Raw genomic sequence first — 16,268 nt, 5'->3', positions numbered from 1 at the left:
CATATTGTATGAGACAACGCAATGCAAAAGAAATGACGATGTAAGTCCCAGGGATTGAGGGGTTCAGTGAAGAATGTTGAGAGCTGGGATGGTTGACGAAAAGAGACGCCGGGGTGAAGGCATGATGCAAGATTTGTTTCCTTAGGCCATCGCTGTTTCACGAGTACTCCGTACTTAATCAGTTGAGACAGGCTGGGTTTGGGGAGAAATCAAGGAAAATAAAAATTCAAAATATGCCGAAAGCTAGGTTAGGTCATATTGGAGTTCAATCCTTCCAAAAGCGAACCGATTACTACAACCTGCGGGAGATGGGATACAGTACTTGTATACCTGGCCTGTATAGGCGCGTTTGTTCATGGGGTTAGATCCGCTGGGTTGTATAGAACGGATAAAGCTATCACTCGCCAACGCGCGATAATAGAGAATGTCACATACCATGGCACGGCCAAATGTATTCATGAAGCAACCCTCTGCTGGTTTGCAGACCCAACGGAGACTAGAATGACAAACTCCCACCCAATTCTAGCCCACGCTGCTATAACCTTTGTCACCCATAAAAAGGGCGACACCTTCGGGGCTCACTTGACTTCAGGCCACGTTTATCAGTGTGGCTTAAGTACGGCTGAGCGGACGGGAAGCCCTGTTTGCCACACCTTATGGTTGTATGTACTAGTTCTTTTACGATATACAGCAAATCAAACTGGGTATAGTTCTCTTTCTGGGTGTTGGACGTTTGATCAGACAGTAAGATTCAGATTTTTCATTATATTTTCTTCAATTCACACTTGAAAGTGTTCGGCACCTCGCAATTCGGTTATATAGCCCTCACGCTGCCTCTTAGTACTTGCCTAGTACGTCTATATACAGCTGCGACATTGCCCCAGGGATAATAACAGCCAGATGCACAAGAGTAGGACCAGCCTAGCCGACAAATGTTCGCGCAGCGAATGACATCATTATGAAATTGACTGCATAGTGTGATATATTCAACTACCCAGGAAGAACAAGTTATCACCGCGCGGATGCAGAACTGCCAGTACTTTAAAGTGTTCATGGCCGGAGTGCCTAAGACCTACAGCTTCATCTTGACTGGCTTACACATTAAAAAGTCCGAATCTATAACCAGGGATACATTGAACAAATCAAGGATAGTCATGAAGAATACAAAATGGCTTAATTCAACAGCTTTTTCACGTGCTTTACTACAACAGAACAAATTAACTACTGTCGGCCAACTTTGAGAAATAAGCAAATACACACTCTATGCGGTATGTCAGGATACATGGAATTTACGATCTATAATCTATAATATACGAGCGAATATATTATATGGCCTAACCACAACCAGGAGAACCAGGAGTGTAAACATCCTTCCTATACGCCAGCTTAAACCCTACCCTTTCCATATTCCTCGCACTCACACCACCAGGCCACGTTGTCACAGCAGCAATATCGTACCCATCTCTCTTCGCCTCAGCAAGTCTAGCTTTCAATAATGCCACTTGAACGCCCCTCCCCCTGAACTCTGGAAGCGTGCTGTCGATATACAGCTCCGCAACTTTGCCAAGAGATGTGGTGATGAGTGCTAGTCCTGCTGTCCCGGCGATTTTTCCATCGATCTTAGCAACGTAAAGACGCGTGTCAGGGCGGAGGGTCGCAATTGTTGCGAGTGCGCGGAAGAGGTCAGGGCTGGGAGACCCTGTGGAGGCGAAACCTGTGGTGGAAGACCGGATGAAGAGGGCGTAATCTTCTTTTGAGACTGGTGTGATGTCGATATCGTTGCCTTTCGTCTGTTTGCACTCCCCATCTTTATGATGTGATCCATCCTCAGCCTCATAATCCTGCAAGGACAGAGCATAAACATTCATTTCCGCACAGATCATATACCCCCTCTTCTTTAACGCCTCCATTGCGCTGTTATGGGCAAAGGGACAGAGATTGATTTCTGGCTGAACACCAATGGCCTTAAAAAGCCGTTCAATATCCTCAATATCCTTATCTGTGACAGGGCGCTCCATCCCAATTCCGGCAACATGGTTCAGTTTCCGGCCAAATGATGCTTTTGTTACTGCAGCGACGCCGCCACCAATAGATTCAGCTTGAAAGCCATCTTCTGGGTAAACTTGCCGGCCAGCATCAATCTGAGCGGTTATGAAGGCTGTTTCGGCGCGTTCAATAAGGCGTGCTTCTGCTGGGGTGACTGCCCTCCCCTGTGACGTGGGGTGTGGCATAGTGGGAATGTCAAGATTCTCGGTAAGATCGGACTTTGGCCGTGATTCCCATGCTCTTTAGAACTTTCTGGGACTTCAATAGGAGCTTAAATAGTATACCTGGGCTGGCCCTTGGCATGTCGTATTCGACCCACCATGACTCACTGAGAGGAAACATCGAAGTGGCTGAAGTGCTTGGCATCGTTATTGTCAAGTCAATGGGAGAAGATAAGAATTGGATCTGAACCAATTGGGAAGATACTGCCAATTGAAGCCGTCTTGGATTCTCTTGTTAATTCCTAACACGGCAATCCTTCTTGGACCGCATAATGGCACCTAGCTGCCCGACGGTAACCTTGGGATTGAGCCACTGCGCTCCCACCGTCGTCCCAGGTTCCGATCTAGACCAGCGAGGACTTCTAGCTAGTGTGGAGCACCATGATTCAGTTAGTCCCGCTCAATGCAGACCTTCCAGTAATGTGATAATGGATCCTCTGCCGAACCTAACGCCATAGAGCAGCCTTATCATCTACAGGTCCAAGTAATTGCATGTCCTTATCATCCAGATATATAATTCATGCTGTTACCGGAACGGAGGACATCCTTATTTCGTTATCGTCCCTCCCTACGTGGTATATATGAACTTCTGAGATAAAACACACTATTTACGAACCATATGCCCTTTCCACAACCGTGCATGTGCCCTTTAAAAGGAAAACGCACTCTGAATACGTAGTTTCTCCGACGGACGAATTCCTAAACTTTGGGGAGGAGAAGAATGGTCCTATATATAAACAGTAGCCCTGCTTCAGGTTAGGTCAATCCGATCTACGTGTTCGACCTACGCCGTGTAAGTCGCTTTCCTCCTATTTGGTGGGGGATATCCTGCAACATTCCGATTCGACTAGGAGTTCAGCTGTCTCCTGTTAGTCAAGACCCTCCGAGCAAATGCTGCTGAAATACATACACAAAGGGATATTTCCGTTGCTCGATCCTGCCCAGATGGCGCCGGTAGAACAAGCAATGCTTAGATCCTTCTTGATAGCTGTCAAGTCAGATCTGGAGGAAGACAGCGTCAATCTTTTTCTGCTCGCATCACCGTGCAGGGCTTGGTGCAAGACTTCGCCTCTTCACACATTTCATCCACTCCCGGTGCTCCAATGTTTCTTCTACACAGACATATTCTCCTCCTAGCTAAGTCATGTTATTCGACTTGATCATAAGATTGTCCTTGGTACAGTAGTCAAGGAGCGACGATCTTCTGTATGCATAAGATGCGAATCTTCATTGCATCCTGGCAGCTGCGAGCAAGTTCTGATACGTCAAATAGAACGCCATGGTTAAGGCACTGTTGATAATCCGGCCGCTTACATGAATGCCAATATCCACTCGGACATTGCGTGGCCAGCATGCACTTGCTGCCTCTTTTTGTTCTCTTCTCTTGGTAGCGCCGTCCTCGCTAGCGACGACTGAGTGGGCGATTGTCAGCCCATAGTCAGCCAGGTCTTCTGTCTCCTTCGCAGGCCCGTCTGCTGTGGTCAGGGTAGGAGCAGAGGTCAGCTCCAATGGCACCCCTGTGCGTCAAAGCAGGGATCAAGGATTCGCTCGTGTTGCTGCGCGACGGGTCTGTGAATAGTGGACTCGATTATCATCGCACTTCCGACTGGTTACGCACTTGCGACCGTTTTTTAGCTTCTCAAGCAGCTCTGGTGGGGTGATAGCCATGCCGAGTACAATCTAGCCGTTGTAAGGCTCACTTAACCATGAAGTACTAGCAATAAACGTGACAACGATTAAACGTCTCGTAGTATCTATCTGCACAGGGAGGACGTCTCGCCCCAAAGAGATAGGCCTGGCAGAGAGCTTCGGCGGTTTCGGGCTCGCGCACGATGGAACGGATTTTGTGACGAATGAAGTTCGCAGTGGCAGCATTGGCGTCTGGATCCATGAACGAATCATCAAATGTGCCGAGTTGGAAATTGTAACAACCGCGCCCAACCATCTTCGAAGACATGTCGGATCTCTTCTGAATCGCGAACACTGGAGACAGTTCTCCCCGAATGCTTCACGGCGTGGCCCGCCAAATTTACCTTGGCAATATCCGATGTCACGCCAAAATTCTTCTTGACTTCCTCCTGTTTTTGCTCGTCAAGAGGATAATTTTGTGCTGGAATATCATAATTTAGCGTTCGTTGGAAAATTGTCAGCTGCCCAGCATCGGGGCCAAGCTTCGTGATGACATGGATTCCTGACGAACCTGTGCCGACCACGCCGATTCTAAAGTTTTCAGAGTTGACCTCATGCTCTGGCCAGGTCGACGTTGAGTGCATCTCCCCTTTGAACGCCGCAGCCCAGGGAACGATGGCTCCTTGGGAGTAGACGTAATGCCCGTAGCAGGGAGGAAGTATCGCGAGGTGGCCATACTCCCATCCTTCGTCCTGATTGACCAGAGATTGTCACAATCGCCGTAATGCGCTGATACGACGATGGCCCTAAATTTAATGTTCCTGCGTAGGTCGTATCGGTCAACGACAAGTCTCAGGTACCACTGGATTTCCTCCTGGCTGGGATAGCGCTCTGTAAAGTCCCATTCTTCCAGCAGCTCTGGCAGAAACCTTAGGGCGTATACCCATGCCTCTCTATCAGTGCGACATCCAGGATAGCGATTACACCACCAGGTACCTCCTATTTCTGACCCGGCGTCGAAGCATCTGGCTGTCAAACCCAGTCGCTGGAACTTCCAGAGCATTCTGATACCACTGAAGCCCCCGCCAATCACGATGGCATCATAGTCAGGAATTGTTATAGCCATTTTCTGTACTAGATCCTTGTTCTGGCGCCAGACATGAGCTCAAGCCACAAATACAAAATATGGTACCCTAAGTGACTGAATGCAGAAGGGATGACTCTTGAATGGGCTTTGAAGTTACATGATAATTAGTCTTGGTATCTTGCTACATTTCTTCTGTTTGGATTGAATGGCTCTCGGTGTCGGCCAGACGAACCCATACCCCATATCGAAGACCGTTTCCGAACAGAAAGGAAATCCCTTCTCCTCGATGCCGCCAGGGACAGGTATGGCCGAGCGCACCCGTATAGCCTCCGAAAGCTCCTTCGGTATTTTGTTGAACCACGGCTGGGACGAAGCTCTAACCCGTGCCAAGGAGTTCAAGCGCATCGGTGTCGACGCGGTCTTTGTCGAGGCCCTGCCGGATAGGGAGTCAATGCGGCGGCGTGTCCAGGACGTTGGCATTCCTACTTTTGCCAATATCATTGAAGGTGGTAAAACAGAGAATATCTCGGCCAAGGATCTCGCCGAGCTTGGTTTCTGCGCTGTAGCATATCCTTGGACACGCGCCACAGTCCTCTAATGCCCTCGTTATTTGGCCCAAGCAATGACGCCGTCCAGCTGGGACTGGCCCTCCTTCGTGTCACGCCACTGGTCCTATCATCGGCGTCTCTGATGTTCAGCTGGTCGCAGGACATCTCGCTTGGGGCTTTCTTGCACCCGTCCCTACGCAACGACCCAGCCCACCCTAGTGGCACGATTCTCCCGCGACACCTGCCCGCGTTCATGCGTCCTGGGCTCTAGGACATCGGCTTGACCTACCCCCCAGCCACCGTTATCTACGTGATCAATGGGCTTAGCCGCCAGAGCGGGGATGCTCACAACCTATACTTTGCCGGCGCACTGTTCAGTATCGCTCACTTTGGCTGGGGCCAACCATGTTCGCTATCCTTGCCCGCATTGGAGATTCCAAATCACCTGGTGTCCAATTGAGACCTCACTCAAGGAGTGGCTGCCTAGACACCCGCCCAAACGCTGCTCGTAGATGTCCCCGCCTTTCTTTGCATATTGGTCGCTACCCTGATCACTGTGACCGAGGGTCTTTCTTGAAGCCAGAGTTTCCGAGTCCGGTTAGTCCTCCTGGTAGATGGCACCCCATTGGGTAGATTCTTGATACATGTATGTACTCGGTATTGTTCTCTGTCTTGTTTCCAATCGTGTATCGAACGATCTCCCCGGAATCATCGCATTACTCGGAGTAAAATTTGCACTAAACCGATTGGTAAAAACGTCAACAATACCCGGTAAAATACACAACCCGCCCGGCGCTAGAAGCGCGATCCCGAAAGTTACCGTGGGGCGCGGCGGCTAGGAGATCCTATTGCCTCAATTTAGCCAATCAGCACATGTCCTACTCGAGGGACAGTAGGACCCACTAGGCTGGAGTGGAAGGGGTACCCTTGTTACACAACAAGGCCTTCTGGCTCCCGCCCCCTTCGGCCGCACTCACTGCAAAAATATGGAATAGTGCCCGTCACTATCCAACCCTTATTTACCAAGGTAGTGCCCTGTATCGAAGATGTAAAAGGATCTTCAGGACTAATTTTCACACATAGCATGGGATTTGACTATTCGATAACATTGCGATCTAAGATATCGTTCTATAGATCTGTTTCGCTACTGCTTCCTGTCCATAGTTGTCTTTAGCAGGCAGGCCATCCGATGATAAGTGAGATTTCCAATTCAATGGAGGCTGGCCAGTGTAACCACGGTCAACCCCGCCAAAGGGAGGGTGGGGTTGCGTATTTGCTGAGACGGCGCGGACCTGGGCAATCGGCGTCTCAGAACATTGGTCGGATAGTCACGTGCAAACAGATCGGACCCTCGCTGTGGGCCTCCTTAGGAAGGTGTAAGCTGTCGCCTGAACACATATTTCACCATTCCTTACGCACCAGAAAAACTCTCCTACACTGTCGTCGTGTAGTGCTGGCGGAAATACCACTCTTTTGCCAAAACTCTTCTAACTTTCCTTATCAACATTGTCTTTGTTGCTTACAATTTTTTAACGCCGCGGGATGTCCAATCCCACAAGAAAATGCTGTGGGATCGATTGCGATAATGAAGCTGGGACCTTACAATGCCCAACATGTCTGAAGCTGGATATCAAAGGCAGTTACTTCTGCTCCCAAGACTGCTTCAAGAAGAATTGGGTAGGTCGCATCCGCGCCGATTCTGATCGCTGAGCACCGAAGTTTGATTGTGTCCAGACCACGCACAAGGCTACGATGCACAAACCACGAAATGGTAACTACCTCTTTCGGCTGGAAGGTAGCGGCGACTTAGCCAGTTGTTTACTGATCACGATACAGATCGAGGACTGTTCAACCCTTTTCCGACTTACCAATTTACTGGCTCTGTTAGACCAGTCTACCCACTCTCGCCGCGACGGCCTGTCCCCAAAATAATCACCCATCCCGATTGGGCGGAGACTGGCATCCCAAGGCGGGAAATGCGCTTAAGCAGGTCAAAATGGGACCTCTTGGATGCTAAGGGCCAGCAGGCTATGCGCAAGGTGTGCCGGCTGGCGAGAGAAGTCCTCGACATAACGGCTGCAGCAGTGAAGCCCGGCGTTACTACAGACTACTTGGACGAGATCTGCCACAACGCTTGCATTGAGCGAGGGGTGAGTCAAGGCCACTCTAGGCGAACTTTGTAAGGAGGTGTACTGAAACAGGAAGCAGTCATATCCTTCTCCGCTCAACTACAACCACTTTCCCAAGTCAATATGCACATCGGTAAATGAGGTAGTATGCCACGGCATTCCGGATCAGCGGGTCCTGCTCGATGGCGATATTCTTAACCTCGATGTTTCTCTGTACCACGGCGGATACCATGCCGATTTGAACGAGACCTACTACGTCGGGGATAAGGCAAAAGCGGATCCGGACGCGGTCAAACTCATTGAAACGACGAGACAGGCCTTGGACATGGCGATTGAGATCGTCAAGCCAGGTGTGCCGATTCGAGAGTTTGGCAGGATTATCGAAAAGCACGCAGCCTCAAGGGGCCTTGCCGTCATCAAGACATGGGGCGGTCACGGTATCAACTCGGAATTCCATCCTCCTCCTTGGATACCGCACTATGCAAAGAACAAGGCTGTGGGAACATGTAAACCTGGGATGACCTTCACAATTGAGCCTATTCTCACCCTGGGTGCCAACCGAGAGAAGTACTGGCCGGATGATTGGACGAATGTCACGATGGATGGCAAGCGGACAGCACAGTTCGGTGAGTACACCTTTCCAGCAGGCTGATCCAGGCTTCTATACTAACATGAATATCGACAGAGCATACTCTGCTTGTCACAGAAACAGGCGTCGAAGTCTTGACGGCCAGACAGGAGAACTCTCCGGGAGGCCCAATCCCCATACCGGAGGTTGTAAATGGAGTTGCTGACGGAGTTGCGAACGGAGATGCGAACAGAGATGCGAACGGAGCTGCTATTAACGAAAGCTGAAGAATGAGCGGCGCTTGAGTAGATTAGCCGGTCACAGAGGGGATACCCAGGTGATAAGGATTTCCATTGTCTGCAGATTTTGAAGCTCATGCTTCTGGACCTGAACCACATAATTAACCAAGGACCTTATATAACTCCCCATTCACTACCCAGTCCCAGCAACAAACATGCAATAGACAGCTTCAAGTCATTGGGGGCGCGGTCGGCGGTGCAAAATGGGCTCTATCGAGCTTTGATTGCCTTAAAGATTTCAAACCCGGTGTATAAACTCTGGTACGGCACACCTCAGGCTCCAACACTACCAGATGTAATCGTCGAGCATTTTCTTCTCGTCTTATCCTACTTCTTGTATGCAATGAAACTGCTCTGCCAAACTGCCAAAGGGTTAAGAGACACCTAGCCCGCGATGAAAGAGTACTATTAATCTTGCTACTAGCTCTGCACGACGCGGATATTCACAATTATGCCTTCTCCCTTGCCTCGATCGCCTTGTGCTTACCCTTGTTTTTGTGAAAGTACTCCTGGACCTTGGCTCTCGCGATTTGCACTGCCATGGCATCCTCCACGGTGCTTGGGACATCAACTTCCCGATCCAGATCTCCGTAAACCCCATACTCTACCAACTCCCAAGCACACGCCGTAAAATCATGCCGGACCTCGTTTTCGGTATCATGCGTTTGCCCTGTACTATACCTTCCAAGGACGCAAATGCCCCAACCCGGCTCCTGACGAGCGACTGCACCTCTCGCGCGACAGTTTCTGCTGGTATGGCAGAGTCTGGACGATACGGCATGGAGAGGGAGATGAATGCAAACGGGCGCTTGCCTTTGAGCTCATCTGGAATAGCCACTACACATGCTTCTACGACCTGAGGATGGGAGGCGATGGCTTCCTCGATGGATCATATAAGTTGCGAGAATCAGTTATCGAAACCAGTGTCCAATGAGGACAGAACTGACCACTGGACAGTCGATACGTGACGTTCAGCACATCATCATTCCGACTCATCACATGAATATAGCCTTCGTGATCAACCCATCTTGCATCACTAGTATCCAGGAACCTGGACTGGTATCTCTTCAAATAGCTTCTGTAAAACCGCTCCTCATCCAACCATAGCGTGTTGGACGCCGTCGGCCCAAGAGGAAGGCCCAGTACAATATTACCATCGACCCCGCTGGTAACTCTTCCCCATGGTCGTCCACGACCCGGATATCAAACCCTGGCATGGGCTGTCCAGCACTTTCTGGCTTATTTGGCGGGATGGCTTTGCTTGTCGCAATCTTCCTTCTCAAGCCGATGTGAGGCGTAATCGCTCGGCTAGTGATTGGGGACCCAGCTTCCGTCGACCACCAGTTATCGAAGACATGCGCACTATTATTTCCGCCGTACTTGTGAAGTATGCTTGGTTCAGGCTCAGGGAGAGGTCTATTTACTAGAATAATGCTGAATGCTCTCCAGGCAAAAGTGTGGCAAAATGTGGTGTTGACTCATCGTGATGTAGTATAACGTATCCCGTAAGCGAATGGGCCATGCAAGCAAGCGGGCCACCTCTGTATTCCGTATAAGCTGGTGTCTTTTCATACTCTACGTACATGAGGAGGGCTTGGAAATTCAACTTACATGGCACGCTAGACCTAAGCTGGAGCCGCGATCGTATGGAGCTTACAAGACAAATCAATAACAAACGCGTAACATAATGATGAAAACCCGGTGCCAAATGCGAGACATGTGCTAAAAAGGTGAGTTGTTAATCCATTGCTGTCTAGGCTTTCTAACTTCAGGTTTAGTGCTATATGACTTAGTAGCCTCTCCCCTACCCCGGCGCAATGGGACCGTCCTTGGCTGTAACTTAACCACATTCCGCTCTCCCTTGGTTTAAACGTATGGGACCTCCTCGTAAAGCTCCGCAAGATCCAAGGCTTTATACGATAAACTTAGCCGCATATTCTGGTCTGCCACAGATGCGTGAAGCAGAACATGCCCAATTAACGACAAGGCACTGTTGCCAGCTCTTCCGGCTGGAAGCCAACATGATCCAAAGTAAGTTCTCGGTCAAGCCACACAGCATGGGATCCGTAACCACGCTCAATACAATCCTGGTCCAGCATGATATGTGGTTTCTTTCCTGTCCCGTCCTCCTCCTGCTCAAGAATCTGCTTAATCAATCCCGCGCTGGCTAGCCCTGTACTGGAGATACTCCTCATATTTATTTTTGTTAACCAAATAGTCGCAGCCCGACCTGTCGTTCATATTGCAGGTAAACACTCACACGTACCTGGCACTGGCAACTGGAATCATTTTGTCGTGCTCTTCAATGCAGCTTTCTCAGGGTTAGATTTCATTTATGGCTGCCTTAGGCGTGAAGCAAGCAACTTCGTAGTAGGCGATGACGTAGGGTCAAGCACTGCGTCAGCGGCTGAAAATTAGGCTATGACTGGAATCCAGGAACCTCTCCCATTCATGCTGCGCCATTGGATGTGGCCTGGACCTTGTGGACCTACACCTAGCCGAATCGCGATCTGTGCCGTCAACCCCGTTCATAGGTGACGTCATGACCAAAAGTCGGACCCCTGAGCAACATCAGACCCTGAAAATCGACGATGACGATGCTAGCTCTCAATAAGGATATAAGAATCCTTCTTGTCCTTCGCAAATAATTTCGTTTTACTATCAACTCGGAAAATCACACAGATCCTACAAATATTCTAACAACTTACCATCGAGTTTAACCCGAATAAGCACCACAATGGAGACTATCAAGGTAAGCATGTACCACACTAAACTCTCTTTATCTTCTTTGTTCCCATTCCTAACAGTTGTCGCTAGAACACTGTCAACTACGTCACCGAGTCCATCCAGGGCGCCGGCGCGACAGCCTCGAAGGAGGTGAACAAAGACGTCGCCAAGGACAATAACGCCGACCTGACTACGCGCGCCACTGCTGCCAAGGACGCTCTCTTTGACAAGAAGGATGAGAAGGTTCATGAGACTCAGGCAGATGTTTACAAGGGTACGTATTGCGTTTACCTGGTCCCGATAACGACGGGCATTCGGTCATGGATGGTTTGCTAATGTTGTATGATATATATAGAAGCCGCCAAGCACTAAATATACCCAACGAGTGAAGGAAAGATAAACACAAGCAAGTCAATCAGCTCTAGTCAGGGCTGGATTGCTTAATCGCCACCACGCTATGTACTTTGATGAATAATGACATTCTCATTTTATCCTGTTCCACCATTGTTATTCCCTCCAACAAGTACATCCGTAAAAGCAGTAAATTAAAGCACAATCTTACCTATAAATCTCCACTTCATTTTTGCTTCAAGGGTTCGTACATAACTCTCTAGGACTCGGTATCTGAGCCCTGGAAAATAGCCGGGAGCAACTCCATCCTCCTATCAACTTCATCTCCTACGCAGGCCTAAAGACAAGCTCGCCAAGATTTCCGCCTTGACGACCTTCCCCCAGGAAAACATGTCCCTTTAGCAAACCAAGCGCTCCCGTAGATAGAACTCTTAATTGGAAGCCTTCTATCATCGGCAACTTCTTTCAAAATCTCTTGGAGTTTTCCTACCAAGGACTAGACACTGCATTTGAATGATGGTGTTGGCGCTGAACGGGCTTCCACTTACTGTTCGGCAGTCTGTTATGGTAGGACGCCTGAAATCGCCGATTGGTACTATCGGGACTGGACCAGGCGCAAAAACCCAGCTCGGTAGATTATAATTATGGGACATGATACATACTTGGAATACAGGTTCTCTAAGATATGACTTGCTGCCATTATCCCCTATCCATGATCCTGGCTCGCAGGAATGGTGGCCCGGTTCGAGACCCAGGTAATCTGCCGTAGGGCAGAATATTAAATGGAGTCTCAGCTCCTGTAAACCAATATTGATTGACATCTAGGGGTGCACTTGCTGCGGGTTGGGTACAACCTGCAGGGTTTGAAATCTGCCCGCGCGGGTTTGCGGGTTCTACCGCGCAGGTTTAAAAAATACATAAAAATACATAATTTTCATAGTTTTCACAATATTATACATCTTTATAGTATTTTATGCACTTTTGTGAATATATATGTATTTTTATTTATTTTTCTACCCGCGCAGTGCCCGCAAACCTGCATGTATTCCCCTATTAGAACCCCGCAACCCGCGCGGACTGCTAATTTGCAAACCCTCAATGCACTGCTGTGGTGTGGTATGGTGGCCTGCTGCAGGTTGCAGTGCGGGTTGACAATCCTATTGACATCATTAGTAACATAGAAGTGTCATGTAACGCTCTTTGTGTGTACCAAGTGTACAGGATAAACCACTGGCTGGTGTCGACCAGAGAAGACCTCCTCTTACTAATCAACATCCAGCACCTCGCTCGTCCAATCATACGAGGCAATCACACCGCCATAGGCGGATTGCAACTATCTATATACTAACTGAATTATCTACTGATATCGAGAACATTCTTTTTGAAGCCTTTGAAAAGGCATAAATAGCCTATACAGATTGTAGTTAGAAGATTAGGACCCTCAAGACCTTCAATGCAGTCGCTCATTACCGATATCAATCACATGATCAAAATCGACGCTAGCAACCACCTCGAAAGCCGACAGCAGGAAATGGTCTCGTGTCGACGGTGAGTCCAGCTGTGTTCGGCTGACACCGGTCTAACCCAATCGGGACGAGATGCCTCCAGCCTTAGCAGTGTATCGTACACAGTGCAAGCAGTTGCAGGGGAAAAGCTGGTCCATTCTCTTTCTAACGGACAGAATCTTTGATCAATCGGATCAGTCATCCTGAGATCTTGCCTGAAACCAGATGAGGATAAATTATCTGCTATCAATTGTTATCAAGGCTTTATAGCAAAAGTGGAAACCACATTACGTAGGCTCGATGGAAGAAGGTAGATGCTGATGCAAGTGTAACCGCTGTTCAACTAAAGGCCCTAATAAACATCGACAATAACCAGACGCCTGTGCCCAACCAAACCACCAAGTCGCAAGAACGCCCAGACAAGAGAAGCTAGAGTAAGCAAAAAGCGAAGCATATCGAAGCAGCACGAAAGCAGCACAACTAGGCTATATAGTAATAAGTAACTTTGGGCCAAAGAGTATGCAATGCAATGTCATCCTCACACACGGACAATAGCGTGATAGGGCAAAGAACGAGACATGACATCTGACGGGCTAATGGTTTTAAAAGAGTAGGTAACAAGAAGATGGCAGAGTATCGAAGTACCCAAAGAAAAAAGTGCTCAGCACTCGGTGAAAATTCAGATCATGCTTGGGCCTTTACACGGACAGGACTTCCTGTACTGCCGATCCGGCCACTGGGCTTGCGAACGCCCTTGGACTCGCCAGTCACTCGGCGGGAACTAGACCGAACCTTGCTAACGGAAACAGCGCCGGAGGTTTTGCTAGTTACTGGTGTTTTGGGTGGTTGTGCAGCACCGCCCCAATTTTCCCTATCCTCATGAATATCGTCGTTCAGAGTGTAGCTAGCCGTGACCGTGGCCGAGTAGCTGATGGAGCGCTGGCCCGGTGATGCAGCTGGTGATTTTGATGAACGCTGCTTGGCGAGCATCCGCAGTTGTGTCTCCTCTTCACTCTCACTACTATCAGTGCTTCGCCTGGTCTTCCTCGTATCCTTATCCACAACGAGGCTTCCGGATGCGGTCCGAGAGTAGGGGTGGTGTCGAGAGTCTTTCCTGTGCGACTTCCGAGGCTGCCCTGGAGTTGGAGCCGGTAGGTTATCATCGTAAATTGGAGTAGCTTCGTTGTTGTCAATCTCTCCGAGTGCAGATCGCTTCGAGTGGCCATTCTGCGGAGGGGTAGTCACTGCAGCGGCGCGGTGTTTGGCGGGAGATCGGCCAGGGGTGACCGGGTTCGGCTGCATCTGGGCGAGCTTCTCCTTCATACAGTCCTCAAACCACCACTCGCGGAACGATCCCTGGTTAAGGTGGAGCCAGTGCTGCTGGGGGCCAACGACCATTCCAGGACGCATGAAGCGCATAAAAGCAATAACCTCATTTGCAGTGAATCCATATCGGTAAATCAGGTAAGCACCGATCAGGCACCCTGTTCGTCCGAGCCCGGCCTTACAGTGCACAGCAATAGCTTTGTGCTTGACATTGATCATCTCGTGAGCCATCCTGATGAATTTCTTCACCAGCGGCAGGGGAGGGCAGGTACCGTCCTCGAAGATCATATCAATATGAGAAATGCCAAGCGCAGTGAAATATGAGGGCGAGTAAAGTTCAGAGTTCAGTCGTACAACCAGTCCAACACCGCGGGTTGCGAAATGTTCCAAGACATTCTTAAAAGGAAGAGGCAGTCGAGAGGATCTAACTTCGGACACTGTGGAAGGCAGGGCGGCGTACTCGGGGCTATCCCGAGGGATTGGCGCAACCGGCTGGTGCTGTGGGGAGGCAAAAGCGAGGAAATGAGGGCTGATCCAGTTGAAGTCTCCCATGTCGACTCGTTCAAACTTCTCGTACCTAGGCAATCATGAGCATTCAAACAATTTGGTGTGATCAATGCCAACATACTCTTCAAGACTGAAATCTCTCAAGCCGCACACTCCCTGCTCCTTGGCCTTCCAAACACCATATACAACATCCTGGATGTTGAGAATAAAGTCTGCTTGACTGTATCCGGCATCTCGGAAAGGCATGTACGGAGGGTCCGCCTGCGCAATCGGAGCGAGCGCAAGATGCGGCGGCCACGATTGGATCAGGACCATGTAACAAGCGACAAGACAAGCCGCATTAGCACGGCTGCGAGCGTCAGTCCGTGAGTAGAAAACAATGGCGCGGTCATTGTTCGCGGCAAGGAGGTCATGGAAGTGGACGGCAAAGCGGTACAGATGACCGATGTGGAGGGGCCCAAAATCCGCATGAAACGAGTTATACAGAAGGGTATCATCGACCGTGAAATAAACGGGACTGCGCTTCTTGCTCGGAGAGGCTTGCGCTCGGCGCTTGCTGGGGGATTTCGGTTGCTCGGCCGGGTATGGGAAAGGAGTTTTGGCGTCGGGAGTGTGGTCGTAGGAGGCGAGGTACAGTTTATCTGGCACCGAGTTAGAGGGGCCAATAGACCTCGTTTGCGATAGATGGCACAAACCTTGAATGTATTCGATAATCTGGCCGTAGCCAGCAGTAGATCCGGCCATGTCGACGTAAGGTGATCCGCCACTTAAACAATATTGCGGAACGAATATAGACGGTAAGATCGAATGGTAGAGGGCGGCAGATGTGCTAAGAGGTCTCGATACCCGATTCTGTTTTAATCTGGAGCTGTAGAGTGCTCCTGGTCGGTGGAAGATGTGGCAAAACAGTGACCTAAACAATCATCGTTGGGTTGACCCCAAAACACAATGCAGATGCGGTATTCAAGAGGGAAGCGGTGGTGCGAGGAATGGTAATGATAGGAACGGCGATGTCCCGAGAGAAGAAAATACAAAATAAGCGGGATACAGAGAGATCGAATAGAGTTGGGGAGGAGGGGAGAAGAGGAGTAGAAATAATGATGAAGCAGAAAAAGACGGCCGCACGAGACGATCTCGAGGCCGACGACAGGGCCAACCACGCTGAGGCGCCGCTGTTGTGTTGTGGTGGGCCTATTACGGTTTAGCGGCCGCCGTTGACAGGACAACATGGGGTCCTATGCCTGAATGTGCCTGAGGCTGTCCGCAGCACCATAACAATTATGTAATCAGGCCCCTCTCCACCACAACAGTAAAATACCCAGTTA

General features: G+C 49.6%; 6 protein-coding genes across 6 annotated transcripts, besides 1 other annotated feature; 2 read left to right on the top strand and 4 right to left on the bottom strand.

Annotated features, from left to right (window-relative positions):
- Window positions 1-16,268: part of a sequence feature (contig 1.85 1..34531(-1)) that runs on past the window's edge.
- ANIA_05053 (GNAT family N-acetyltransferase) lies at window positions 1,235-2,275 on the bottom strand. The gene has a single exon (XM_050611547.1). It carries the CDS (start codon window positions 2,229-2,231, stop codon window positions 1,335-1,337), a length of 897 nt encoding a protein of 298 aa, XP_050467564.1. The 5' UTR covers window positions 2,232-2,275; the 3' UTR covers window positions 1,235-1,334.
- On the bottom strand, window positions 3,982-5,022 carry ANIA_05054 (flavin-containing monooxygenase; the record flags this gene model as incomplete). Its single annotated transcript, XM_657566.1, has 3 exons — window positions 3,982-4,236; window positions 4,301-4,345; window positions 4,468-5,022. 3 exons carry the CDS (start codon window positions 5,020-5,022, stop codon window positions 3,982-3,984), a joined length of 855 nt encoding a protein of 284 aa, XP_662658.1.
- On the top strand, window positions 6,982-8,515 carry fpaI (putative methionine aminopeptidase, type I; the record flags this gene model as incomplete). The annotated part of the gene is made up of 4 exons (XM_657567.2): window positions 6,982-7,208; window positions 7,368-7,681; window positions 7,740-8,286; window positions 8,367-8,515. The coding sequence occupies exons 1-4, from the start codon at window positions 7,136-7,138 to the stop codon at window positions 8,513-8,515; spliced, it is 1,083 nt and encodes a 360-aa protein (XP_662659.2). The 5' UTR covers window positions 6,982-7,135.
- On the bottom strand, window positions 10,504-10,816 carry ANIA_11456 (uncharacterized protein; the record flags this gene model as incomplete). Its single annotated transcript, XM_050611546.1, has 2 exons — window positions 10,504-10,705; window positions 10,794-10,816. 2 exons carry the CDS (start codon window positions 10,814-10,816, stop codon window positions 10,504-10,506), a joined length of 225 nt encoding a protein of 74 aa, XP_050467563.1.
- Window positions 11,195-11,764, top strand: ANIA_05056 (uncharacterized protein). The gene is made up of 3 exons (XM_657568.2): window positions 11,195-11,279; window positions 11,345-11,528; window positions 11,610-11,764. Exons 1-3 carry the CDS (start codon window positions 11,265-11,267, stop codon window positions 11,624-11,626), a joined length of 216 nt encoding a protein of 71 aa, XP_662660.1. The 5' UTR covers window positions 11,195-11,264; the 3' UTR covers window positions 11,627-11,764.
- Window positions 13,631-15,687, bottom strand: cdcA (phosphoprotein phosphatase CDC14; the record flags this gene model as incomplete). Its single annotated transcript, XM_657569.2, has 3 exons — window positions 13,631-15,013; window positions 15,065-15,584; window positions 15,639-15,687. The coding sequence occupies 3 exons, from the start codon at window positions 15,685-15,687 to the stop codon at window positions 13,795-13,797; spliced, it is 1,788 nt and encodes a 595-aa protein (XP_662661.1). The 3' UTR covers window positions 13,631-13,794.

The sequence above is a fragment of the Aspergillus nidulans genome, chromosome III, assembly GCF_000011425.1.
Source record: "Aspergillus nidulans FGSC A4 chromosome III".
NCBI lineage: Eukaryota > Fungi > Ascomycota > Eurotiomycetes > Eurotiales > Aspergillaceae > Aspergillus > Aspergillus nidulans.
Note: the sequence above shows the minus strand (reverse complement) of the source record. Positions and strands in the feature narration are given on the sequence as shown.